The 25,852-nt window shown below is 46.1% G+C and overlaps 2 protein-coding genes across 7 annotated transcripts in view; both read right to left on the bottom strand.

The window, feature by feature from the left end:
- The window catches only part of Golga3 (golgin A3), a 48,299-nt gene extending 37,013 nt beyond the window's left edge, over window positions 1–11,286 (bottom strand). Inside the window, exons 1-4 of one of the 4 annotated variants that reach the window (XM_042667249.1) lie at window positions 11,200–11,286; window positions 6,592–6,901; window positions 2,742–3,020; window positions 117–229 (exon numbers count right to left, since the gene is read on the bottom strand). In XM_042667249.1, the coding sequence (XP_042523183.1) occupies window positions 117–229; window positions 2,742–3,020; window positions 6,592–6,721 (522 nt within the window). In that variant the 5' untranslated portion in view covers window positions 6,722–6,901; window positions 11,200–11,286. Of the gene's footprint in view, window positions 1–116; window positions 230–2,741; window positions 3,021–6,591; window positions 6,902–8,009; window positions 8,027–10,936; window positions 11,016–11,199 lie in introns of those variants that run through there. The other 3 variants (XM_042667252.1, XM_042667250.1, XM_042667251.1) reach the window with 3 other exon arrangements.
- A 2,821-nt stretch (window positions 11,287–14,107) lies between these two features.
- Chfr (checkpoint with forkhead and ring finger domains) overlaps window positions 14,108–25,852 on the bottom strand; it is a 37,349-nt gene continuing 25,604 nt past the window's right edge. For 2 of the 3 annotated variants that reach the window (XM_042667255.1, XM_042667256.1), the window contains exons 11-17: window positions 24,566–24,682; window positions 23,680–23,763; window positions 23,066–23,136; window positions 20,086–20,173; window positions 16,519–16,626; window positions 15,802–15,874; window positions 14,108–14,705 (exon numbers count right to left, since the gene is read on the bottom strand). In XM_042667255.1, the coding sequence (XP_042523189.1) occupies window positions 14,663–14,705; window positions 15,802–15,874; window positions 16,519–16,626; window positions 20,086–20,173; window positions 23,066–23,136; window positions 23,680–23,763; window positions 24,566–24,682 (584 nt within the window). In that variant the 3' untranslated portion in view covers window positions 14,108–14,662. Of the gene's footprint in view, window positions 14,706–15,801; window positions 15,875–16,518; window positions 16,627–18,902; window positions 19,023–20,085; window positions 20,174–23,065; window positions 23,137–23,679; window positions 23,764–24,565; window positions 24,683–25,852 lie in introns of those variants that run through there. The other variant, XM_042667257.1, reaches the window with a different exon arrangement.

Below are 25,852 nucleotides of genomic sequence, written 5' to 3'. Positions count from 1 at the left end.
TGAGAGTGAACAAGAATATCATGCCACAGGAACTAGATTCATTCAGACCTCACACAGGAGCAGACAAACCAAGGAGACAGGATGCAGCCCAGACATCAGCTCAAGAAGAGACTTACCCTCTCCTGATGACGCTTCACTCGGTACTGTCTGAGCTGCTCTTCCAGCCGCTTTCTGGCCTGAAGTCGGACCATGTCCTCCTTTTCCAGGGACAGGGAAGAGGCTGTGGAACCTGTGGGAAAATGGCCACAGAGAAACTCATAATGGAGGACATAGAGAACAAACTGGTAATAACAGCTTCGTTTGGTTGAATTTAATGACCAGTACATTTTAGTTCCTACACAATATGTAGCCACAGAGTTACAGGACAATTTCCAGATCAAGAGAAAACTGTAAGCCTTGGCCACAGACTACCAACAGATCTACCTTGTAAGAGACACACTTGTTATGTAATAAGCCTGTCTGTACTGTAAGTACAAAACCCACAAAGGATTTTCAGCTGGTAAGATAGGAGACAGGTGATAAAATAGATTTTAGTACAAAAAGAATTTGGAGAGAGGAAGGAGGGAGTGGGGGGGAGGAATGGGAAGGGGAAACAAAGGAGGAGGCAATAATGCTTGATAAGAAATGTACTCATTACCTTGCCCATGTAATTGTAACCCCTCTGTACAGTATTTTTACAATTAAAAAAAAAAGAATTTAAAATTCGTGCCAGAACTGAGTACTCAAAGGCTACGACCCTCAAATCTCATAAGCTGAGACTCTTTTCTGGATCTATATAAGTTGCTCAAATTTCTCTGAGCAGAGTATGAAAACTTGACACAATCTCAATGATATGGCACTCAATGATGACCCAGGAGAAAGGGTCACCATATTAACAATGATGCTATCCATTTCTACAGTACCAGGTATGTTACAAGTTCTGTAAAATCAAGAATGTTTAAGCTGGGGCTGGGAAGGTGGCTCAGTGGTAGAGCGCTTGCCTTGCATGCCTGAGGCCCTGGGTTCAATTCCCCAGCACCACATAAGCAAAAAGAAAAAAGCCGGAAGTGGCGCTTTGGCTCAAGTGGTAGAGCACTAGCCTTGAGCTGAAGAGCTGAGGGACAGCGCCCAGACCCAGAGTTCAGGCCCCACGACCGGACCAAAAAAAAAAAAAAAAAAAAAAGCAGTAATTTAACAACTTTTTTTTTAATGTCAGTGGTGGAGCTTGACTTCTGGGCCTTGGTATTGTCCCTCAGCTCTTCAGCTCAAGGCTAACGCTCTACCATTTGAGCCACAGCACCACTTCCAGTTTTTTGGTGGTTAACTGGAGTTAAGGGTCTCAAGGGCCTGTAATTCTAGCTACTCAGGAGGCTGAGATCTAAGGATCACAGTTCAAAGCCAGCCCAGACAGGAAAGACTATGAGACTCTTATCTCCAATTAACCAACAGAAAACTGGAAGTGGTGCTGTGGCTCAAGTGGTAGAGCGCTTGCCTTGAGCTGAGGGACAGTTCTCAGGCCCAGAGTTTAAGCCCCATGACCAAAAAAAAAAAAAAAAGACCAAAAATCTGGGTAAGTTTATAAAAGCCTGAAAAGAATCACTTATCTAGAAGGCAAGAATGAGGCTACAAAGGTAGATAAGGGCATATAATCTCACTGTGTAATATACATATATATGTATACCATAAAAAATAAGGCTCTGGAAATAGATTTGAGGTGTTTTGAGCTCACAGACTGCCAGTGTGGAACTTGCTCTATCTTTGAACCCTCAATGATCAACACAAAATAAATGCTGATTAAAATATTCATAAACCAGGAAATAGAAACATGGGTGTTTTTGGTGATGTTGGTTTTTGTTTTAGAGGATCCTTTTTTTTGTTGTTTGTTTAGTTTTGTTTCTTTTTTTGCTGCCTTTTGAGGAAATAAAGGGAAGCTCAGAAATGGAGGGGACAAGGATGAACAAATTCAGCCATGGTACTCAGTAGACACTATGTGGAAAATGAACTATGCAACTTGTGGGCAGGGATGAAAGAGGTAAACTGGAGGAAAGAGAAGGAAGAGGTGATACTCATTACCTGACATAAAACAGTAACCCTTTCGTACACATTAATACTAACATGAAATAAAAATAGAAAAATAAAATAGAAAGAACATGCATAAAGAACACTTTCAAGGGGCTGGGAAGGTGGCTCAGTGGTAGAGCGCTTCCCTTGCATGCATGAGGCCCTGGGTTGGATTCCTCAGCACCACATAAGCAAAAAGAAAAAAAGCCGGAAGTGGCGCTGTGGCTCAAGTGGCAGAGCACCAGCCTTGAGCTGAAGAGCTGAGGGACAGCGCCAAGGCCCAGAGTTCAGGCCCCATGACCGGACCCAAAAAAATAAAATTAAAATAAAGAAAGAAAGAAAGAACCTTACATTTGATCCTTTAAAAAAAAAAAAAAAGAACACTTTCAAGTAAAATTATCACCGTCACTATATTAAGACTGGAACACCTCTGCCTCTTGGACACGTGGGTAAGGAAAACTGAACTTTAATCAGGGACTCGGGCACCAGTGCCCAGGCTACATGTCAGAGTTCCAACACCCACATGTACTTGTAGTCTTTAAAAGAAAGCTACCTTATTAAACATAACATCCACCCTTCCCTCCCCACCCCAGTAATAGGCTGGCAGGCAGTTCTGACTGCTCAGAAGGGAGCAGTGAGGTACTGACTGCTGGATGCTTAGAGGAGGGGTTGAGAAGAACTGGGTGGGAACAGATGCTTACACAGTTGCGTTTCTTGCATGGGAAGACTGAGCCTGAGAGACTCCAAAGCTTCTTTTCTAACACTGCCCTCAGCACTAGTTCCCTGAGACTTCCTTAGGTTGTCATGGAAACCAGCCACACCTGGAGAGGCATCAGGACCCACTGGACTTGTGGTGGGATCAAGAGACAAGGAAGATTCTGAGAACTGCAGTGATGGCCCATTTTGACAGAGGGCCCCCTGGCCAGGTCTACTGGGGCTTCCTTCTTCCCTAGAAGCTCTGCTTACTTCAACACTGGCACCTACAAAGAAAAAGAGACTGTTGGACATTGTGGTTTAACAAGATGGAGCCATTCAGACATACAGTTATATAGGACCCAGGAACATGTGCATAGGAGCACTGAACCTCCATATCCTCACCAATAAATTGGCATTGGCCTCACCCTCCATTCAGGGGCTCTACAATTTTTTTTTTTTTTTTGGGTCCGGTCGTGGGGCCTGAACTCTGGGCCTGGGCGCTGTCCCTCAGCTCTTCAGCTCAAGGCTAGCGCTCTACCACTTGAGTCACTGCACCACTTCTGGCTTTTTTCTTTTTGCTTATGTGGTGCTGAGGAATTGAACCCAGGGCCTCAGGTATGCAAGGCAAGCACTCTACCACTGAGCCATCTTCCCAGCAGGGGCTGTAGAATTTAAATACTGTTTCCTTTTAATTTAAATAAGAATAAGAAATCTTTGGTCAGGGGCTGAGATCTGAGGATCGTGGTTCAAAGCCAGCCCTGGCAGGAAAGTCCTTAAGACTCTTATCTCCAATGAACCACTAGAAAACCAGAAGTGGCACTGTGGCTCAAATGGTAGAGCACTCACTGAAGAGCTCAGGGACAGCTCCCAGGCTCAGAGTTCAAGTTTATATTTGAGAGGGGAGAGGGGAGAATTATGAGGGAGGAGTTAACAAGGGTTTAAAAAGAAATGTACTCATTACCTTACTTATGTAACTGTAACCCCCGTTCATCACCTTTACAATAATTTTTTTTAAAGCTTATATTCTCCAGAACAAAAAATCTTAAGGCAAAGAGGTAATTTGAGCAGAAAAATTTTGCACAAATAAAGACACAAGTCTTAACTACCAGTTAAGTTAAAAACACTTAGGTTTAAACAAGTGACTTTACGCTCATGCCAAATTCAGTCTCATCCAATAATATTACTATGCATAAATGTATTTCCTTCTCAAAGAATAAGAAAATAGCAGGGCACTGCTAAGTGTAATTTAGGTTCTGAGGAGGCTGATCTTTGAGGATCACAGTTGGAATCTAGCCTGGGCATCCCAATTAACCAGTAAAGCTGTGGCTTAAGTGGTAGAGCACTAGCACAACAGCTAAGTGGCAGTCCCCAAGCTGTAAGTTCAAGCCCTAGTATAGGCACCCCTCCCTCCAAAAAAAAACCCCACAACTTTTAAAAAATTGCCTGTACCACTGGGCACCAGTGGCTCACACCTGTAATCCTAGCTACTCAGAAGGCTGAGATCTGAGGATCACAGTTCAAAGCCAGCTCAGGAAGGAAAGTCTGTGAGACTCTTATCTCCAATAAGCCACTAGAAAACCAGAAGTAGCGCTGTGGCTCAAGCAGTAGAGCACTTGCTTTGAGCTGAAGAACTAGGGATGGTGCCCAGGCCTAGAGTTCCAGCCCCACGACTGACCAAAAAATTAAAAAAAATTACCTATACCACCAGGTGCTGGTAGCTCACCCCTGTGTTCTAGCTACTTAGGAGGCTGAGATCTAAGGATCATGGCTCAAAGCCAACCCAGGCAGGAAGGTCTTATCCCCAATTAACCACTAGAAACCTGGGAGAGGAAATGTGGCTCAACGTGGTAGAGCCCTAGCTTTGAGGAGAAAAGCTCAGGAATAATGTCTAAGCCCCAAGTTCAAGCCCTAGGACCAGCACACATAAAAAGAAAAAAAGGAAAACAAAACTGCCTGTGCCTAAGTTTGAACTCAGGATTTCTGGCTTGCTCAGCTTCTTTGCACACTGACATTTTACCACTTGTGCTGTGGCTACAGGCCTGCCTTTTGCTGATTATTCTGAAGATGAAACTTGGTGAACATTTCTGACCAGGCTGGCTTAGAACTTCAATCCTCCTGATCTCAGCTTCCTGAGTAGCCCAAGATTTACAGGTGTGAGACAGAGATTTCTTATAATTAAATTACTGCAGTGTTTCCCTTGGTTGGTGAACTAGTCAGTAGTGAGGTAGGAAAGGTTCTAAAGGGCTCTCAAGCACAGCAGGTTCCAAACTTGCATTAGACCCCAAACATATGAAGAAAGTATCCAGAAAAGATCCACCAATAACAAAGATACCTCTTTGCTCTAGGACACAGATGACAGCATGTCAACTTTACTAATGGGAGGTTGGGGGAGAAGTCTTGCATTGTTATAGGTTACTTGGGTCAGTACTATTTTCTGATGGGTGAATCTCTAAACCTTCCATTTAAACACCAAAAATAATTAATACTAAGATGTCATTGTTTTAAACACAAACTTAATTAAAAAAAAAAAAAAAACAAAATAAAGACAGATGACAAAACACCGTATTTACTAGAAAACTGAGTGTCAGAGTTCAAGAGTTAGGCAAGTGTTGAACCACTAAGTGTTCAACATCTCATCTCCAATGGCATATTATATGTATCATTTCTTTTAATTTTTTCAACCACCTTGTGTATTTTCTACAGTGGCAAATTTTCTAAGACTGGCACTTTGTCTGTTCAAGAATCCATTATCTCAGGATAAAGCCTGCTTCACCTGGCATTTATGTAACAAGAATCAACAAGCTCATGTTAAATGCTCAAACATGATTTTACAAGAATTAGAATTCAGTTTATGCTAGTAAAGTAGAACATAATTTTAAAGCGGTGCTGGCTCCTGACTGAGCATGACATGGAAAATGAAAGAATAACCAGCCTCTACTTTGGATGCACAAATAACACAGTAACCAACAGAAAAAATATAATTTAGGGGCCCTTAGGTCTCTGTTGAACTTTTAAACTTAAGCAACCAGTTGGGTGCCAGTGGCTCACACCTGCAATGCTGGCTACTCAGGAGGTGAAGAACTGAGGATTGAGATTCAAAGCCAGCCCAAGAAGGAAAGTCTATGAGACCACCAAAGCCAGTAGGGGTATATGGTGCACAACCAAACAAGTAGCTTTTGTTATGTTGAGTATGGATGATACTTGATCTAAAGTTAGCACCAAACTTAAAAAATTTTAAATGTATAAGATTATTAACAAAGGGCTGGGAAGTTGGCTCAGTGGTAGAGTGCTTGCCTTGCATGCCTGAGGCCCTGGGTTCAATTCCTCAGCACCACATAAGCAAAAAGAAAAAACCCGGAAGTGGCGCTGTGACTCAAGTGGTAGAGCGCTAGCCTTGAGCTGAAGAGCTGAAGGACAGTGCCTAGGCCCAGAGTTCAGGCCCCACGACTGGACCCAAAAAAAAAAAAAAAAAAAAAAGATATTAACAAAGCCGGGCGCTGGTGGCTCACGCCTGTAATCCTAGCTACTCAGGAGGCTGAGATCTGAGGATCTCGGTTCAAAGCCAGCCCGGGCAGGAGAGACCGTGAGACTCCGATCTCCAATAAACCACCAGAAAACCGGAAGTGGCGCTGTAGCTCAAGTGGTAGAGCGCTCGCCTTGAGCTGAAGAGCTGAGGGACAGCGCCCAGGCCCAGAGTTCAAGCCCCACGGCCAACAAAAAAAAAAAAGATTATTAACAAATCCAATGAAAGTTTATGCCCTCCTCCAAAACACAAACTGACCACATCCTTGTGCACAGAAGTGAAATACTGGAAGGATGTGGAGTAATACTGGAAGGATGTGGAGTATGACTTACGCTGAGTTGAGTCTAGTTGGTCAGGTGACACTGAGCTCAGGGGCTTCAAGGGGGCTTCAGAGGCAACAGAAGTACCACTGCTGGAGCTGTCCTCCCAGAGGCCATCTTGCTTAGCTGACCCACTGTCCATGATCAGGATGGTCCAGGCTGAGCTGTCACTGAGGGGCTACAAGTGACCCTGGAGCAAGTTCAATTTCTGCCATCAGCAGTAGCCCAGAGTTCCTGGGAAAGATCTTACTCCATTTTCCATTTTTAGGGCAAGATTTAAAGTCTCATAAGTGGCTTGAAGAGAAAGCAGTCAAAATTATACCTAGTAGGAGGAAAAGAGAAAAAAAAAATGTGAGATACAAGTTCAGTTTCATTCTTGTCTCTACAATCATCAACATCTCTCATGCTTGGGGAGATTTTTCTTTTGCTTTTTTTTGGTCGGTCATGGGGCTTGAACTCTGGGCCTGAGCACTGTCCCTCAGCTCTAGAGCTCTACCAGTTGAGCCACAGCACCACTTCCGTCTTTTTCCACTTACATGATGGTGAGGAATTGAACTCAGGACCTCATGCATGCAAGGCAAGCACTCTTCCTTCCCAGACCGTGAGGAGATTTTTTTAGCTGAGTAAGGTGATGAATTGACCCTGGGTAAGCATTTAAGTATTCCAGACCACTCTGAAAAGACATTTCCATTTCAAAGGATGTTCTGTGGAAACTATTGCAACACCCACTTGCACCTCAGCTACAATCTCAGTCATTCCCAAGATATAGCTAGTGATGTATTAGTAACATCAGGATGATACTGTGAGGAAGATCCTCACAAAACAAGATCAAGCCCAAAGTGGTTCTTTCATCACAGGTTCACCACTTCAAGGACATATGAATTACAAACAACTGTGTAAGAATATACACAATAGAAAACAAAATATTTGGAAGTGGCACTGTGGCTCAAGCAGTAGAGCGCTCACCTTGAGCTGAAGAGCGTAAGGACAGCGCCCAAGCCCAGAGTTCAAGCCCCACAACCGATCAAAAAAACAAAAAAAAAATATTTTCTTACCAAAAACATAATCTTAGCACTCTGCTTTGCAGTGCTTTGCTTCTGCCCTGTGGGATAGCAATGTCAAAAATCACCATGTGCTGGGCACCGGTGGCTCACGCCTGTAATCCTAGCTACTCAGGAGGCTGAGATCTGAGAATCGTGGTTCAAAGCCAGCCCGGGCAGGAAAGACCGTGAGACTCCTATCTCCAATAAACCACTAGAAAACCAGAAGTGGCACTGTGGCTCAAGTGGTAGAGTGCTCGTCTTGAGCTGAAGAGCTGAGGGACAGCGCACAGGGCCAGAGTTCAAGCCCCATGACCAACAAAAAAAAAAAAAAAAAATCACCATGTGTTCCTACATTTTCCATATGTCCTATGTCCAATGAAAACTTACTGCAGAGAAGTCTCTGTACTGAAAATGCAAACGTCCACCTTCCACATCCACATTAGGCACTGCCTATGACATCTCTCCTGGTCTCTCAAGTAAAAAGCTATGTCCACTCCTTTATCGTTAGACTCCTTATGTGCTTCTTCTACAGCACATCACACTGCAGATGTCCTCCAAACAGAGTGTACCGTCCAAGTCTGTTGCCCATCGGCTCGAATACCTGCTACCATAGAGGCATTCAACACAGATGAACCATTAGTTCATCTCAAGTTCTAGTCCTTAACTAAGCTAATGTTTTCAAAACAAAATTAAAAAAGTATGTGAACCTTAAACAAAAACCATGCCTTTCCAAATGCAGAAAATCTACCTATACCTACCCTAAGTGCCTGGAAACTCCAGTTCCAACAAAGGACAAAAACTGGCTCTAGGATTTATAAACTAGAAGAGTAACACACAAGGGCCACAGCCTAGAGAAGTCATGTCATCTAGTGAGGGAGAGAAGCAGTATGGCATGGGCCCACACTTACCTACAGAAATAAACATATAGAAGAGAGCAGTCAAGAATTCCACAATGTGCCTCAGAGGCAAATAGTGACAAGGCTCACACCTAAGTGTTACCAGGAAAGATGAACATCAGCCAACAATACTCAAGTCCCATTGATAGTGTCACACTAAAAAGACAAATGCATCTGCTGTCCAGCCCAAGACCATCACTTACTTTGACATCTTGCTAATAAGCAAGACATCTGACTCCAAAGCAGTGCTTCCTCTCTTCAGAAATAGGATGGTGCAAGGCTCCAGAATATGGGGGCCTAAGACTGTAACTTACTCTGGTAACTCATGAAGACCATCCTGATCAGAAGCAGTTCCTTCAAAAGCTAAAACACAGATTCTGCCTAGTGTGTGGCTTTTGGCAATGGTACTTCTTTTCTAAGGGGGATAAATTGCCATTCTCTGTCTATCCTCACTATCCCTTGAGTTTTATACTTAACATAGGTCACTTGTCCAGGGTTAACATTACCTCAGACTCCAGATAAGAGAAATTTCGTGCAACGAAGAGGATCATACAGCTGCAGGTGTGTTACAGAAAGCTATTATTAGCAATATGCACTCCATTTGTCTTTTTTTTAATAAAGTGGTCAAATTCATTCCGCTATTACCTTTCACCACTTCCACTTGTTTCCTAGATGACAAACATAAGGCAAAACTATGATAACTTTTCATAACTTGCCTGATGTCAAGGGAGTTCACATGAGAAACTATCATATCAGGGACTACAGGACTTCCAGCTTCCTCTACCCAGTAGAATCTATTAATTCAACACACAAGCGTACACACACACACACACACACACACACACACACACACACACACACACACACACACCACACTCTCCAACAACCATTTAGTCTAGTCCTATGGGCAAATAGAACTGGTAAACCAAATACAAAACTTGACTTCCTGATAAAAGTATCTGGTTGAGTCTATACCACTATATAAAAGCAATTAGGGTTGTACATAATCAAAAACCAAAGGCCAGCCTTGGCCATGAACTGGTGGCTCCTACTTATAATCCTAGCTACTCAGGAGACTAAGATCTGAGGATCACAGTAAGAAGCAGCCCAGGCAGGTGATTAGTAAGACCCCTACTAATCACCAAAAAGCCAGGGGTAGATCTGTGGCTCAAGTGATACAGTACTAATCTTGAGCAAAAAGTGCTAAGGAACAGCACCCAGGCCCTGAGTTCAAGCCCTAGGACTGACACCACCACCCCACCCCCACCCCCACCCCCGCCAAAAAAAAGACCAACCTTAGGCCACTATTCAGCAGGACATGAAGGCTAGGCTTAGGAGCCTAAACATCTGCCTTACATCCTGACTCTGACAACCTGGTCATGAAAGCTTGGGCAGATTTTTGAACCACTTTTAGCCTGTTACTTCATCAACAAAAACAATGAAAAAATTAAGACAAAATATCTGCTAGGATTGACTGCAATAAGGAACAGGTCTGTGCATACCTTGAGTAAACAGTGTAATTAGTTGTTAGTTTTCCTTCAACTGCTGCAAAGCCAACTGAAGATATTTTTACTTGAGAGAGCTCAATATTTATTAAGACTTTGCATCTGAATGATGTCAGATGATTTTTATTTCCTTTTCTTGTCATTCAAGGTGTTCTTTAACCGTAAGCTACTAAAGGGTTACAAAGGCAAAGGCTACCGGTACCTATAAATGGTTTACAATGTCCTACCGACAATTTAGTACAAACTTCTTATCCTGAACTCTAAAGCCACATTCATGTGTCTCCTGCCGACATTTGCACCGGCACCATTACCACTTCCTCGTTTCTCAAAACCCCTCGGCGATATTCTGTACCCAGAAACACATTGGATCTCACAGTGCCTCCACATTGCCTGTTCTGTCGAAAACATTCTTCTGGAAAGTTCTGTAAGGCAATTTCTTGTCGTGGTCCACAACTCACCTCCTCCACAGGCTTTCCAGTAAACCCGCATACATTGAACCCACCCAACCATCACTCAGTCTCCTCTGAACAATGGCCTTCCAAGCGTGGCCTGTGTCCATGTCTAGAAGGTGGGCGAGGCAGGAACTACACGGCCTAAACACTAGCCCAGGACGTGCATCGCACAGGGCGGCACGCACCGGCGCGCCAGCACTCCGGGGAGGGACGGGCTCTGTCACCTGACAGACGCGGGTGACAGCGACTGGCGCCGTCCCACCCGGAGCCCCAGAACCGAGACGCCTCAGCTGGGGGAAGTGCCCGCCGCCAGCCGCCCTGCGGCCGCCTCGGAGCCCGCACCCCACGGGCGCGGCGGGAGCCAGAGGAAGGCTGGCCCGGGGCGGCTCCCGACCGGGCCTCCAGGACCCCGCTCGGCGCGGCCCGCGGCCCGCCCCTCCCTCGGCCTCCGCCCCGCGCACCTCGCCGGAGGCTCCCGGCCCTGCCGCCGCAGAGAGACCGGCCCGGGGCCCTCGCCGCGCCCAAGGCCGCCGACGCTCCCTCGGCGCCCGGACCCTGCGGCTCCGGTAGACGTGGCCGCACGAGGGGCGGGGCGCGGCGGGGCGCCGGCCGCGGGCTCCCCGGAAACAGCCGGGGCGCGCGTCCTCCGTTCCGGAGGGGAGACCTCCTCCCCTGCCCGCCACGGGCTCCTCGAGCCGGGCCCAGGGCCGAGCTCGCTCCGCACCTGTCAGAGGCGAACTCCAGAAAGTGACTGGGAGATTTCGCAGCCTTACTCCGCGAAAACACAACTTCCAGACGCGCCGGACTGACACGGGCAGGAAACTGGACCACACCACTTCCGACGGAAGTGGCGTGGCCAGGCTCTCCGCGTCCTCGCCCGCCCCAGCCTCGGGGCGCCGGGCGTGGCCAGCATCTCCCCGCCCTCGGTGGGCGTGGCCGCCGCGGCCCCGCCCCGCGCCTCGCGGTTCCTGGGGCGGACACCTACTTCCGGACGCCTCCCGTTCTGGGCGTGCCGCGCCCTCCGGGGAGGGCGGCCGGCCGAGGCCGCGGCGGGCGGCGGTCAGCGGGCGCCCCGCGAAGCGCCCGGTCCTCTTTGGGTCGTTGCTGCGGTTCGCGGCGAGTCTCCTGGAGTGTTCTCCCTGAACCGGGTGCCACTACATACACAGTCTCACTCACGACGACGCGGGGCGCGCGCGCGCCGCCGCTCACGACCGGCCCGGCCGGGGCTCACAGAAAGCCCTGGAAGCCGGACCCCGAGATGCGCGACTCGGGGAGAGCGCGCGCGCGCCCGGCAAGCGCAGGGCCCGGGTTCAACCCCTGGACCGCGAGGCCCGAGGGCCGCACACGCGCGTGCCTACAGAGCCGGCCGCGAGGCCCACTTCCGGTAACCACCGGAAGCGGCTGGGGGGAGCGCTGGAGCGCCAGCCTGGAACCGAGGGGCTGAGGGACGGCGCCCGGCGGCGCGGGAGACCCCGCCATTAGTTCAGGCCCCACCGCGAGCTCTGCATCCGGGGTTGTGCCAGAGGCTTTCACAGTCCCGGTTCACGCCCGCGGGGGCGGGGAGCCGAGCCTGAGTGGGGACGGAGGGTGGGCGGGCAGGCAGGCCAGCTGCGACTCCCAGCCAAGCCAGCACCGCTGCAGGCCTGAGGACGCGCTGGGAGCAGGGGCAGCTGATGGGAGGGAGGGTCCAGGTGAGGGAAGGAAAGGTCAAGAGTGACAGAAAGGTCATGCCTAAGATGGTGAAGACCCAGAAGGCAGGTGTGCATGGTGGTTTGGATCATCCACACACTGTAAAATGGGTAAGTACCCTAGGGGTTTAGACCAGGTGTAGAGTACTGCCCTCTGACTTCAATATAACTCTGGTTTTAAAAATAACGATTGTGCTTTTAACAGTACTGGCTCTCCGGTGGCCCTGTGGTAGATCAGTTAGAGTGGCTGCCTTTAGCTGGTGGTGATTTGTGGGGGTTGGGAGGAAGAGGAAGTATAGAAAATTATAAAGAGCCCATGAGTCCTATAATCAGGCAGTTCGGACCACACCCAGAAACCACTGCCCAGGCCCAAGGCTCCCTCCCATTAGAACTGGATCCAGGCTCCATTCTGACCACCATATGCTCAGAAATACCACAGAATCCCCTTGGACCAGGGATGTACTTCTCTCAAGGACAGAGGAGCAACAACAGACTCCTCAATAGCGCTGGAGCTGTCCTTCCTCTTAAGAAATATTAAGGGCTGGGAAGGTGGCTCAGTGGTAGAGGCCTTGCATGCCTGAGGCCCTGGGTTTGATTCCTCAGCACCACATAAGCAGAAAAAAAAAAGCCAGAAGTGGTGCTGTGGCTCAAATGGTAGACCACTAGCCTTGAGCTGAAGAGCTGAGGGACAGCGCCCAGGCCCAGAGTTCAGGCCCCACGACCGGACCCAAAAAAAGAAAAAAGAAATATTGAGACCTAACGCTAGATTACTGAAAGTTACTGAATTCTCTGGTTCTTACATTCATTTTTGCCTTTTAGAGATGGAGGATGAATGTTCACTTTTTTTTTTCTTTTTGTTTGTAGGTCATGGGGCTTTTTCTGCTTATGTGGTGCTGAGGAATCGAATCCACGGCCTCATGCATGTAAGGCAAGCACTCTACCACTCAGCCACCTTCCCAGTCCCTAAATGCTCACTTTTTAGAGCTCAAACACAGCAGCTCTCCCTTCCTGGCTACAGAAAACAAACCTATCTACACTGGACAAAGAGGGTTCAGTGGAATGAAGAGTACCCTGGGTCCCTGTTAGTCCCTAATAGTCAGGTTTGGGACCTAACCTGACCCCATGTGACTCATGTTGCTGTGAGACTAGAAGGCAATAAAAGACATTACAAGTAGTAATTAACTAGTAAACTTCCACAGAACCTAACTCCATTACAGCTCCCCACACAAACCCAACACAAAGGAGAAAAACAAACACAGCTTGTTTATTAGAATCAAAAAAGAGAACTTTCTCCCACAAATACAGTGCTGCCTCTCAGTTTCTATCAAGAGCAAGACAACAGTTGAAAATTGTATTCCTGAGAAGCAAAAAAGTTGACAAACATAACAGGTGATTTCAAGGAAAGATAAAAAAGAACCCCTTTTCATTTTTAACAAAAAAACAAATTTTCAAGTATTATTCCGGATTACATGGCAAACCTAATGTAGCAAGAAAGGGAGGGGAGGGGGCAGGCAAGCCTCCACAACCCCCATCAAGAGCTCTGTGGGTGGGGGTCTAACCAGGGGGCTCTTCCACCAGAAGCAGGGCCAGCCCTGTGCTAGGGAGCTGAAACTCCACTCACACACTCAGCAAGAAGCTGCTAACTTGACATCCACATCCAGGGTTAGCAGTTTTGGACAAATGATTTTTTTTTTAATAAAAACATGTTCAAGCCGGGCACTGGTGGCTCACGCCTGTAATCCTAGCTACTCAGGAGGCTGAGATCTGAGGATCGCGGTTCAAAGCCAGCCCGGGCAGGAGAGACCGTGAGACTCCTATCTCCAATAAACCACCAGAAAACCGGAAATGGCGCTGTAGCTCAAGTGGTAGAGCGTTCGCCTTGAGCTGAAGAGCTGAGGGACAGTGCCCAGGCCCAGAGTTCAAGCCCCACGACCGACAAAAAAAAAAAAAAACATGTTCATTCTTTCAAATATTATACTATCACCAATCGCAATTTGTAAATTATAAATTATATTATTTGTGCTAGTTTGTGATATTTAAATCTTATTAGAAGCACCAAACCTATTAAAATAAAAATATATAAAAGGCTGTGATATCCCAACAGCAGAATAATCTGTACATCATACAGGCTGTAAACTTAAGCTCCCTTTGCTTAAACAGTATGCTCTGATAAGCCTCCTCCTTTCTCCCATCAATCTTTTCCTGAAAAGAGATTCCCAGTTCAACTGTAGTTGTGGGAAAGGTACAAAAGCACAAATCTGCACTGTCATTGTCCCTGCAGGAGGGGAGAGCTGACAGGAAGTTTTCAGTTGGCCAAGGAGTCTCACCTTGGAGTAAAAACCACAAAAGAAAAAGTCACATCATAGTGCCTTGGCCAGACACCCCAGCACCACTTAGGGGAAACTACAGAAATGCCCTTAAAAAGTGTTTACACATGGTATCACTGTCTCCAGGACTCAACAGCTGTCTGCATATCTCCCCAATGCTCAGTTCAGATGATCAGTTCTTGAACCTCGTCTGTTCACAGATGTGATTGAATTTCCTGCAGGAAGAAAATGTCCAAATCATACAAAGAATATCAGAGAAGTGTTCAAATAAAGGACTGTGAAACTCCACACTGGAAGAACCATGTGAGAATACTAAGTGAGTATACCAGCACAACTACTTCAATTTGAAATGATTGATTTGATCAGCTATGAATAAGTGGTCATGCCACTTACTTTTTTAAAAACAGGGCAAAGATTACTGCTAAGTTCTGACCTCACAGGGCAACACAGACATTGCTGTAACATCACTTAAAGACCACACTGAAGGACTGGTAATAGGGCTCAGTGGTAGAGTGCTTACCTGGCATGCATGAGGCCCTGAGTTTGATTCCTCAGCACCACATAATTAAAAATAAATAAAGATCGCACAAAAGACACCATGGTGGTGGTGGTAGGGAGTGGCCAAGTTATACTACTCTCAAATACACTCATACTGTGAGGACCAGTTGTCACAGCCTTACGTGAATGTGTGAATAGGACCTGTAGCATAGGATGGACATTCTCAGCAACCACAGCCACTTACTTATGAAAGAGCTAACCCTGGGGCTGGGAATATGGCTTAATGATAGACTGCTTGCCTAGCATGCATGAAGCACTGGGTACTACATAACCTCAGTTATGTAGGAAGTGGCGCTGTGGCTCAAGTGGTAGAGTGCTAGCCTTGAGCAAAAGCACCTCAGGGATAGTACCCAGGCCCTGAGTTCAAGCCCCAAGACTGACAAAAGAACAAAAAAAACAAAGATCTAACCCTTGAATATATGGCAGCTGTGTTCCAGATGCTATCAGACCTGGGATAAAATGACCCCAGAGATGACAACACAGAGGTGGAAGGTAGACATGTGTACACCAATACCTCAGGAAATAAGGAGAATTTCTACATGAAGATAGTATTTTACATGCTGGGTGACTTTATAGAAGTATACGATTATTACAGTACACCCAAGTCTTAAACCAATATCAAGATCTCTACCACTGAGCTACGTCCCAGATCTCAAATTAATCCATATTTAAACGGAGTTTAAATATGACTGTTTTCATTGCCTTCCTGAATCTCAAGAACCTTTCGCTGGCTGTACCCTCAGCCTGACTTACATTGCATGGTGAGCCTTCACCTGAGTGCGGCAGTTGCGGCCCCAGTAGCAGTCAGGACGAGATGTTACAGCCACTGAAAAAGAGAAGATGCACACCCACATTAGGGATCATACGTAGCCACACAGCTAGCTAATTGAATGTGTAAGCAGAACTATGATGAACCTCTCAGTGCAAGTTTCCTCAGACCATGCTAGGAATTAAGGAAAGGAAAAACAAATGTAGCTGAAAACCAAATCTAGGAAATGAAAGTATTCCAATGATCAGATTGACATCTTTGCTTTAGAAAATTGCATTGCTTTGGCCAACAGTCTAGTCCTATAGTAAATAGCACCTTGACACTCAGGTGCCCATCTCCTTGTCATGTGGGACTTTTATTCTTTTTGTTGTTGTTGTTGTTCATCATGGGGCTTGAACTCAGGGCCTGGACGTTGTCCTTGAGCTTTTTCACTCAACGTTAGTGCTCTACCACTTTGAGCCACAGTGCCACTTTCAGTTTTCTGGTAGTTAATTGGAGAAAAAGACTCTCACAGATTTTCCTTCCTGGGCAGGCTTTGAACCAGGATCCTCAGATCACAGCCTGCTGAGTAGCTAAGATGACAGGCGTGAGCTTGGGACTTTCATTCTATGATGAGCACTGCACCAAGGCCCAAAATGAACATCTGTTATACACAGATCAAGAAGCCAATTAAGACAGACCTGGAGTTGTGGACACCTTACCTGGCAACTCAGAAGGAGGAATGTTCTGCCGATACTGATAGGTCAGCTCTCGGAAGCTGCGAAGGCCACAGCAGTAACATAACACAGTGTTTCCAGTAACTCTGTAATCTGAAGGGAACACAGCCTCATGTAGATAGAGCACACAGGCTCAAGTAACATAGTGGATGTCATTTTCTAACTAGCAGAATAAAATCAGTACTGTAAAATATGGGCTCCATTGATCCATAAATGAGGTGGAATGATGGGTTATACATTTGGAAAACAGCAGCAAAATCAATTTATTTTCTATTAGCGAAGTAATCCCACATGGATTAAAAAATTTTTAAGGTGGCTCAGTGGTAGAGTGCTTGCCTTGCATGCATGAGGCCCTGTGTTCGATTCTTCAGCACCACATAAACAGAAAAAGCCGGAAGTGGTGCTGTGGCTCAAGTGGTAGAGGGCTAACCTTGAGCTGAAGAGCTGAGGGACAGTACCCAGGCCCAGAGTTCAGGCCCACAACCGACAACCCCCCCCCAAAAAAAAAAATCCATAAATATGTTAAGAGCTGGACAATAGTGGCTCAGCCTGTAATCCCTAATATCTGAAGATTGTGGTTCAAAGCCAGTCTGAGCAGGAAAGTCCATGAGACTCTTTTTTTTTTTTTTTTTTAAATTGGCAGTTGTGGGGCTTGAGCTGTGGGCCTGGGCACTGTCCCTGAGCTCTTCAGCTCAAGACTAGCACTCTACCACTTGAGCCACAGCACCACTTCCGGTTTTCTGGTAGTTATTTGGAGATAAGAGTCTCATGGACTTTCCTGCCTGAGCTGGCTGTGAACCCTGATCCTCAGATCTCAGCCTCCTGAGTAGCTAGGATTACAGGTATGAGCCACTGGCATCCAGACCATGAGACTCTTAGCTCCAATTAACCACCAAAATGCCAGAAATGGAGGTGTGGCTCAAATAGTAGAGTACTTGAGCAAAAAAGCTCAGGGACAATGTCCATGCCCTGAGTTCAAGCCCGAAGACCAGAACAAGAAAAGAATAGGGATGGGCTGGGAAAGTGGCTCAGTGGTAGAGCGTTTGCCTTGCATGCCTGAGGCCCTGGGTTCGATTCCTCAGCACCACATAAGCAAAAAGAAAAAAGCCGGAGGTGGCACTGTGGCTCAAGTGGTAGAGCACTGGCCTTGAGCTGAAAAGCTGAGGGACAGCGCCCAGGCCCAGAGTTCAGGCCCCAAACTGGACCCCCCAAAAAAAAAGAAAAGAAAGGGGGGGAAAAAAAGGAGGAGGAGAAACTTGTAATCAGTATTTTCTCTTGAGGTTTTTTTTTTTTTTGGTGAGAATCAGTGAGAACAACTGTGGCTCAAACTCAGGGCTTCTTACCTGCTAGGAAGGTGCTCTATTGCTTAAGCCACCTAGGTCTTTTTGCTTCAGGTTTTTTCCCCCCGCTGAGCTCTTTTATCCAGATCATGATTTTTTCCTTCGTCATCTTTCCAATGAGGTGAGATTACAGATACCACCACACTTGGCATATGTGTGTATGTACCAGGACTAGGGCTCAAGCCTGGAGCTATACCATTTGAGCCACACATCCACTTCCAGTTTTTTGTTGGTTAATTGGAGATGAGAGTCTCAAAAATTTTCCTGCAGGACTAGCTTTGAACTATGATCCTCAGATCTCAGCTAAGATTATAGTTAGGGGCTTACCAGCCCCAGCTTGTTTATGAGATGTGTTACTTTTGCCTAGCTTGGACTCAAAACTGCAATCCTCTTATATCTACTTTACAAACAGCTGGGATTACAGTGTGTCACCACAATGGACCCTCTTGCTGAGAGAGAGAGAGAGAGAGAGAGAGAGAGAGAGTCTTTTGTATACCAGGCCTGGGGCTTCAACTCAGGGCCCAGGCACTGTCCGTGCTCAAGGCTAGTGCTGTATCACTTTGAGCCATCTGTGGTTGTTAATTGGATATAAGTCTCATACCCCAGGACCACTACAAAAAAAAAAAGAGTCTCATACAGCTGGGCTCGGTGGCTAACGCCTGTAATCCGAGCTACTCAGGAGGCTGAGATCTGAGGATTCTGGTTCAAAGCCCTGGCAGGAAAGTCTGTGAGACTCTTAGCTCCAAAAGGAAGTGGCACTGTAGCTCAAGCGGTAGAGCACTCACCTTGAGCTGAAAAGCTGAAGGACAGCACCCAGGCCCAGAATTCAACCCCCACAACCAACAACAATAACAAAAAGTCTCATGCACTTTCCTGCCCAGGCTGCCTTTCAACCACCAACCACATCCTCCTGAGTAGGTAGGATTACATGCGTGAGCCACCAGTGCGTTGCTTAGTGTTTTTATTTTTATTTATTCATTTATGTTGTTGCAGTGCTGGAGAGAGAACCCAGAGCATCACATATGGAGGCAAGGGCTCTGCCGTTGAGCTACCACTCACCTGAGCATTTTTATGTGAGGGTTTCCAGTGACTTATTTTAGCCTTTGCATATCCTGAAATGACTTGTTTTCTTTGTGGGCCTTTATCATTCTTGAAAAAGTAAGAATGCATTGTAAAACAAAAGGTATTCCAAGCAACTGATGGAAGTGGTAGTCACGCTAAACATGAACACTGACAGACAGGCATTCACTAGAACATGTCCTCGAGATAGAACCAGCCAAAAGGGATTTTGACTTAAGAGTTCAATCCTCTCGGGCTGGGAAGGTGGCTCAGTGGTAGAGCACTTGCCTTGCATGCTCGAGGCCCTGGATTCGATTCCTCAGCACCACATAAGCAGAAAGAAAAAAACCGGAAGTGGCACTGTGGCTCAAGTGGTAGAGTGCTAGCCTTGAGCTGAAGAGCTGAGGGACAGCGCCCAGTCCCAGAGTTCAGGCCCCACGACCGGACCCAAAAAAAAAAAACAAAAAAAAAAAAACTGCTTGTTAATATTTCTATAGTTTCCCATAATGGCAATAATCTCACTGCACAGGAACTATGTGCTCCACTAAAAGGCACAACTCTCCCAAGTAATGATCCACCAAGTGTCAGAAAATCTACAATCTGGAGACAATCATCTCTGGACTTCATGCCAACTAATGGTGAAGTCTACCCCAGCCATGTAATCCTAGCTATTCAGGAGTCTGAGATCTGAGGGTCTCATTTCAAAGCTAGCCCAGGCAGATGTCCATAGACTTTTATCTCCAAATAACCACCAAAAAGCCAGAAGTGGAGCTGTGTGTGGCTCAATTGGTAGAGTGCTAGCTTTGAGAATGAAAGCTCAAAGTCAAGAGCTGAGGGGCCCAGGTCCAGAGTTCAGGCCCCATGACCGGACCCCCCCCCCCCAAAAAAAAAAAAAAAAGCTCAAAAAGAAAGTCCCAGATACTGAGTTTAAGCCTCAGGAGTGATACGCTCACACACACACCACCACCCCCCCACCCCGCCCCACCACCACCACCCAATTCTCTGGAAAGAAGGTAAGAGGTCAAAGCTGTAAATGTATAAATGCAGACAGGTAATACAGCCTGAGTATGGCCTGTTAGATTCTCTCTGATCTGGAGGAGGCAAAACAGCCTTAGCAATTCATATCTGTTTTAGAAAGTGGAATGACACTTACCAGACAGTAGAAACACCCCTCGCTGAAGAGCCATGAGACACTCTGTCAGCATATTTTTCCATGTCAGACCCCTGGTCACAAGGTAATTCTGTCATGGGAAATCAAAAGGGCAGTGAGAAATTAAAATTAGTCTAGTGGGAGAAAAACTAAAATTACAAGAGAGGAAATTAATTCACAAGAGGCCCATGAAGGTGTTTGAAGCAAGAGCACAGACACCCCATCAACATTTTTTTTTGTTCATTGTGGGGCTTGAACTCAGGGCCTGTGAACTATACCTGAACTTTTTCACTCAAGGCTAGTACTCTACCACTTTGAGCCACAGCTCCACCTCTGGTTTTCTGGTTAATGGGAGATAAAGAGTCTCATGGACTTCATTACCCAGGCTGGCTTTGAACTGTGATCCTCAGATCTCAGCCTCAGCTAGGATTACAGGTGTGAGCCACCAGCTCCTGGCTCCCGTCAACAATTGCACAGAGCTATCAGGTAAGCTCTGGGTTAACCTCTCACAAGCGCTGTCAAAAGCCTTTCTCTGAGCCTTCACAAGGAGGGTTGTCCTTTATATGTCACCATCCTCTCAAAAATACTGTCTTTCAGAAATATGGGGCAATTAGCTCCTTTTGTGTAAACCTACAAAAAAAAGTGTCAGCATGGACATAAAAGTAAGGTGTGGCACTACTGAGCCAAGCATGCCTGCTGGTATGTCTAGGCAAGCTGAAGGCCCCACATTTTATGCTCTCAGTGGTACTGTACATAAACAGGAGAGAGAGCTCTCAGCAGTAAGGCAGAAGAACATAATTCGCATATTACAACTCTATTAGCTTCCTCAAACGTGGTAAAAGGAAGATGCCAAAGAAAAAGGCCAGCAAGCATTTACAGGAAACCTCTTTATGTTTTCAGGAGACAATTTCTATAGGTTTGGATTCATGGTGTGACCAGCAAAACTGAAACTTATTTTTGGAATATGGAGAAAAACAGCTATGTACAAATGTAATACAGAGAACAAATACTATACTGGTCAGAAAATGCTAAGAATTCTGACAATAACTATACAAGTTGTAGAGTTATCTCAAGATTTCAAACAAAACACCAGAGGTGTGTCCAACTTAACCCCAGGGAGAGAGGGAAGGCAGTACCTTTGTAATTACCTTTGCAGTAAGTACTTTTTTTTTTTTTTTTCTAAAAAAGCACTGATTTCTCATTCGAGCCCACAAATTAAAAACTGGGGGGGAAAAAAAAAAAAACAGGCTATGTAGCCAACTTTTTTTTAGTACTAAAGTTTGCACTCAGGGCCTTGTGTTTGCTAGGCAAGCACTCTACCACTGGAGAACAACATCAGCCCTTTTGTGAATGAGTTATTATTGAAGAAGTCTTGCTTTTTGCCTGGGCCTGCCTTGGACCCGAGATCTTTCTCTTTAGGCTGGGATGACAAGCACATCCCATGGTGTCCAGCCTATTCATGGGCTTTCCTGACTGGGATTGATCTTGGAACCCTCATTCTCTGATCTCAGCTTCTTATAAATCCAGGACAATAAGCATCTATCACTACCTACTCAGCTATCGCTTGAGAAGGGAGGGCTGTCTCCCAGACTTTTCTGCCTAGACCAGCCTTACACTGCAATCTTTCCATTCTTAAAAATTTTTGGGGGGTCCGGTCATGGGGCCTGAACTCTGGGCCTGGGTGCTGTCCCTCAGCTCTTCCGCTCAAGGCTAGTGCTCTACCTCTTGAGCCACAGCGCCACTTCTGGCTTTTTTTTTCTGCTTATGTGGTGCTGAGGAATCGAACCCAGGGCCTCAGGCATGCAAGGCAAGCACTCTACCACTGAGCCACCTTCCTAGCCCCAATCTTTCCATTCTATTCTTCCCAAGTGACTAGGGTTATAGGTGTGAGCCAGCAGGACCAGCTCCCTGCCTTCATTTTACAGCTATCTCCTGTGATTTCAAACTCTGAGTCATATATCTTCTTAGTTCTGCACAGACATGTTAATCACTCAAGGAGTGTCTCTCTACAATTGTTGATACCTAACAAGTCTTATCCCCCCTCATGGCTGAATGCACAGGAAATTATTTATTTATTTATTTATTGTCGGTTGTGGAGCTTGAACTCGGGGCCTGGGCACTGTCCCTCAGCTCTTCAGCTCAAGGCAATCATTCTACCATTTGAGCTACAGCGCCACTTCCGGTTTTCTGGTGGTTTATTGGCCATAAGAGTTTCACGGACTTTCTTGCCCGGGCTGGCTTTGAACTGTGATCCTCAGATCTCTGCCTCCTGAGTAGCTAGGATTACAGGCATGAGCCACTGGTGCCTGGCTAGGAAATTAAAATTTTTGACCCTGTCAAGGTCCTCCATATCAAGATTTTTACTACTCCCTTTATTAGCAGACAGTACTTACTAAAGAAAATGACCTTCAGCCTGTCACCTTCCATAGAAATGGAATGATTACTTCACAGTGGAGACCTGAAAGAGGATGCCCAGTCACTGTCCTAAATAATTCTATTCTGACCCACTCTGGCTGTGTTTTTTTCCTCTTTAACCTTTTCTTCCTGAAACTCTCACCAGCAATCATCTTGGATTCTGAGAACAAAAAGACTGATCTATAAAGTCATGTGATAAGAGTCAAATGTACCCATCGGTAATGATGCCTTTTTTTTTTTATGGTGACAACTCCCAAAAGAACCAATCCTGTGATAATGATCAACCAGATCACAGCCTGACCAAGACTGATTAACCTGTATGCTTCCTGCCTCTTTTCCTTATGACATGGAAGCTCTTTTCAGCATCCCAAAGATAAATGTGGGGTCACTGAACTCCTTGATTCTTCCTGATGTGGCAAGGCCAATTAAAGCTCCTTCTTCTGGTAGGAGTAGCCAAGCCTAGCCTTCAGGGACCACTGGAGCTCAACCTTTTGTCCTAAATCTCTGATAATGCATTTCCCTGCATCAACGTTGACCCCAGGGGGGTGGAAGGTGGCACCTGCCGTACCTTCAGAACGTCTGACTCGTAGTTGTTGTTGTTCAGCACTCCATCCAGACACTTGTCCCCCAGGTTGAGCTCTGCCAGAGGATAGGGAAATGATAAGTCTGTTTCATATTTAAGGATTGTTTGCCTAACAGGGTAACCAATTTTATTTTCCTTACTGATTACAGAAAGGAACAGTTACACAGAGATCCACCTCCTCTCCCCTTCCTCCTGTATTCCCCCTTCTCTTTCTATCTTTCCGGTCAGAATCTGACTATACATACTGAGTTCAGGCTAGCCTTGAACTCAATATGTAACCTACCAGGCTAGCATGAAACTAGATCTTCCTGCCTCCACTTCCCAAGTGCTGATGTTATAAATGTGATATATATAACTAATCCTTCCAGCATCGGAAATTGGTTTTATCCTTAAGTATTATGAGGCAAAATGAATTAGAGATTTCCAAAGCAAACCTTTGCAGTTCAGGAGGAAAAGCTAGGTATATCACTTGATAACTACCAGTAGCTTTCTCCCCTTCTCAGCATATAGCAGTACATATTCAATACTACCACCACCCTCCTCAAGTTCCCCAAGAGAACAAAGGTCAAAACAAGTGAGTGCTAAAGAATTGACATTACCACAGAATGGAGCAAGACAGCCAAAACAGCCACTCCGGCGACAACCCCAGTACAGGTGGCAGAAAGGCTGTAGGCACACTGTACCTGTGGACAGAGGACAGTGGGTAATTTGGGCCCCAGAGCTGCACCTGGACTCACGTGTAATAATTGTCAGCTCCAGATTTAGGAGCTCAACTGCTCAAAAACATTGCTTACAAAGAATTCCCATAGAACGAAGACACAGAGGCCAACACCCCAGTGCATATGCAACAGTAAAGATGACTGAATTGTTATGACTAAAAGTTGTGACTTTAAAAAGGAGCTGGACTCATGGGTCACATCTGCTCCAGCATCCAAATAGCCTGACAGGCTGCCTTCTATGTCTAAAAATATGACATACTTGCAGCAACTGCAATTATACCCCTTTTCTACTTGACACAAATGTTTTCTCTATTACCTTAGTAGACATGATTTTGTGTGTGTGTGTGTGTGTGTGTGTGTGTGTGTGTGTGCGCGCACATGCGCGCGCCTGCCAGTCCTGCTCAGTGATAGAGCCCTTGCTTTGCATGCTCGAGACCCTGGGTTCGATTCCTCAGCACCACATAAAAAGAAAAAAGCCGGAAGTGGTGCTGTGGCTCAAGTGGTAGAGCGCTAGCCTTGAGCCGAAGAGCTGAGGGACAGCGCCCAGGCCCAGAGTTCAGGCCCCAGGACCAGACCCAAAAATAAATGAATAAAATAAATAAAATAGTCATAATGGGATCAATTGATTAAGCAGGTGGGGGGAAAAAAAGGCATTACATCCTTGTTTCACATTCCACACACATCACTATCATGTGAAGCCTGAGTCATGGGGGGATGCAGGAAAGTCCTGTGGGAGGACACCTATCAGATGTACTGGCTTACTCACACTGCTGAGGGGCAAGACGGGGGTCCTGCTCACGTTCAGCTCTCCGGTCAGGCATGGGCTGGAAACAGCAAGTGCATATGGCATGGCTTCCTTGCACAGGGCACACATAATCCTGGGCTGATGAAGAATACATGCCACAGCATGTCAAGACACCAAGTAGAAGGACAGCAAACAAGAGATTTACATTTTTATTTATGTTGTCAGTTGTGGGGCTTTGAACTCTGGGCCTGGGCCCTGTCCCTGAGCTCTTCCACTTGAGCCCTACCACTTGAGCCACAGTGCCACTTCTGGTTTTCTGGTGTTTAATTGGAGATAACAGTCTCAAAGACTTTCTTTCTTTCCTTTTTTTTTTTTTAGGTTGGTCATGGGGCTTGAACTCTGGGCTTGGGCACTGTCCTTGCACTCTTCAGCTCAAGGCAAGCACTCTACTGCTTGAGCCACAGCGCCACTTCCGGTTTTCTAGTGCTTTATTGGAGATAAGTCTCACAGACTTTCCTCCCCGGGCTGGCTTTGAACTGAGATCCTCAGATCTCAGCCTTCTGATTAGGTAGGATCACAGGCATGAGCCAGCAGCGCCCGGCTCTCACAGACTTTCTTGCCCAGTCTGGCTCTGAATGAGGATCCTCAGATCTCAGCCTCCTGAGTAGGTAGGATTACAGGCATAAGCCACTGGCATCTGGCTGAGATCTACATCTTAAAAAGTAGGTGTTAAGTACTCAAGAAGAAAGTTAGGTCCTAAGAGGACAAGAAAGCATCTAAAACCGTCTAAAGTACCAAGTGACTTTCTGCCATTGAAAGTAATGGAGTTCACCTAGAGTGACAAACAGCCAAATTGAGGACTAGAGTATGTGGCTCAGCAGCAGATCTCTTGTTCAGAATATGCAAGGGTCTGGGCTCTATTCAAGCCCCATAAAAATAAAATAAAAATATAACCAAAGATTATCTTTTGGGCTGGCTGCCAGGGGTACATGCCTGAGAGCCAAGCTATTTATGACACTGAAATGAAGAGGATTCAGTGTGAGGCCAGTCTGAGGAATGCATGTGAGACCCCTTCTTAACCACAAATATAGGCAAAAAAGCAAGACTCTATTTCAAAAATAATCAGTGTAAACCTCTGCTTTCACTATATTTGATGTCGGTATAATTTGTGTAGGAGATGGGGAAAAACAAGTCACTTAAGGATACAGGTGGACCCGTTGCAACAATGAGAAGTACAAGTTGTCATGTCGAAAACGAACTTTACAACTTGGGGGGGGGGAGAATGGGGGGCAGGGAGGAAGCTGGGAA

Source organism: Dipodomys spectabilis, unplaced genomic scaffold (assembly GCF_019054845.1).
Source record: "Dipodomys spectabilis isolate Male_0828 unplaced genomic scaffold, ASM1905484v1 ptg000385l, whole genome shotgun sequence".
Classification (NCBI taxonomy): Eukaryota; Metazoa; Chordata; class Mammalia; order Rodentia; family Heteromyidae; genus Dipodomys; species Dipodomys spectabilis.
This window is presented reverse-complemented; position numbering and strand designations above follow the sequence as displayed.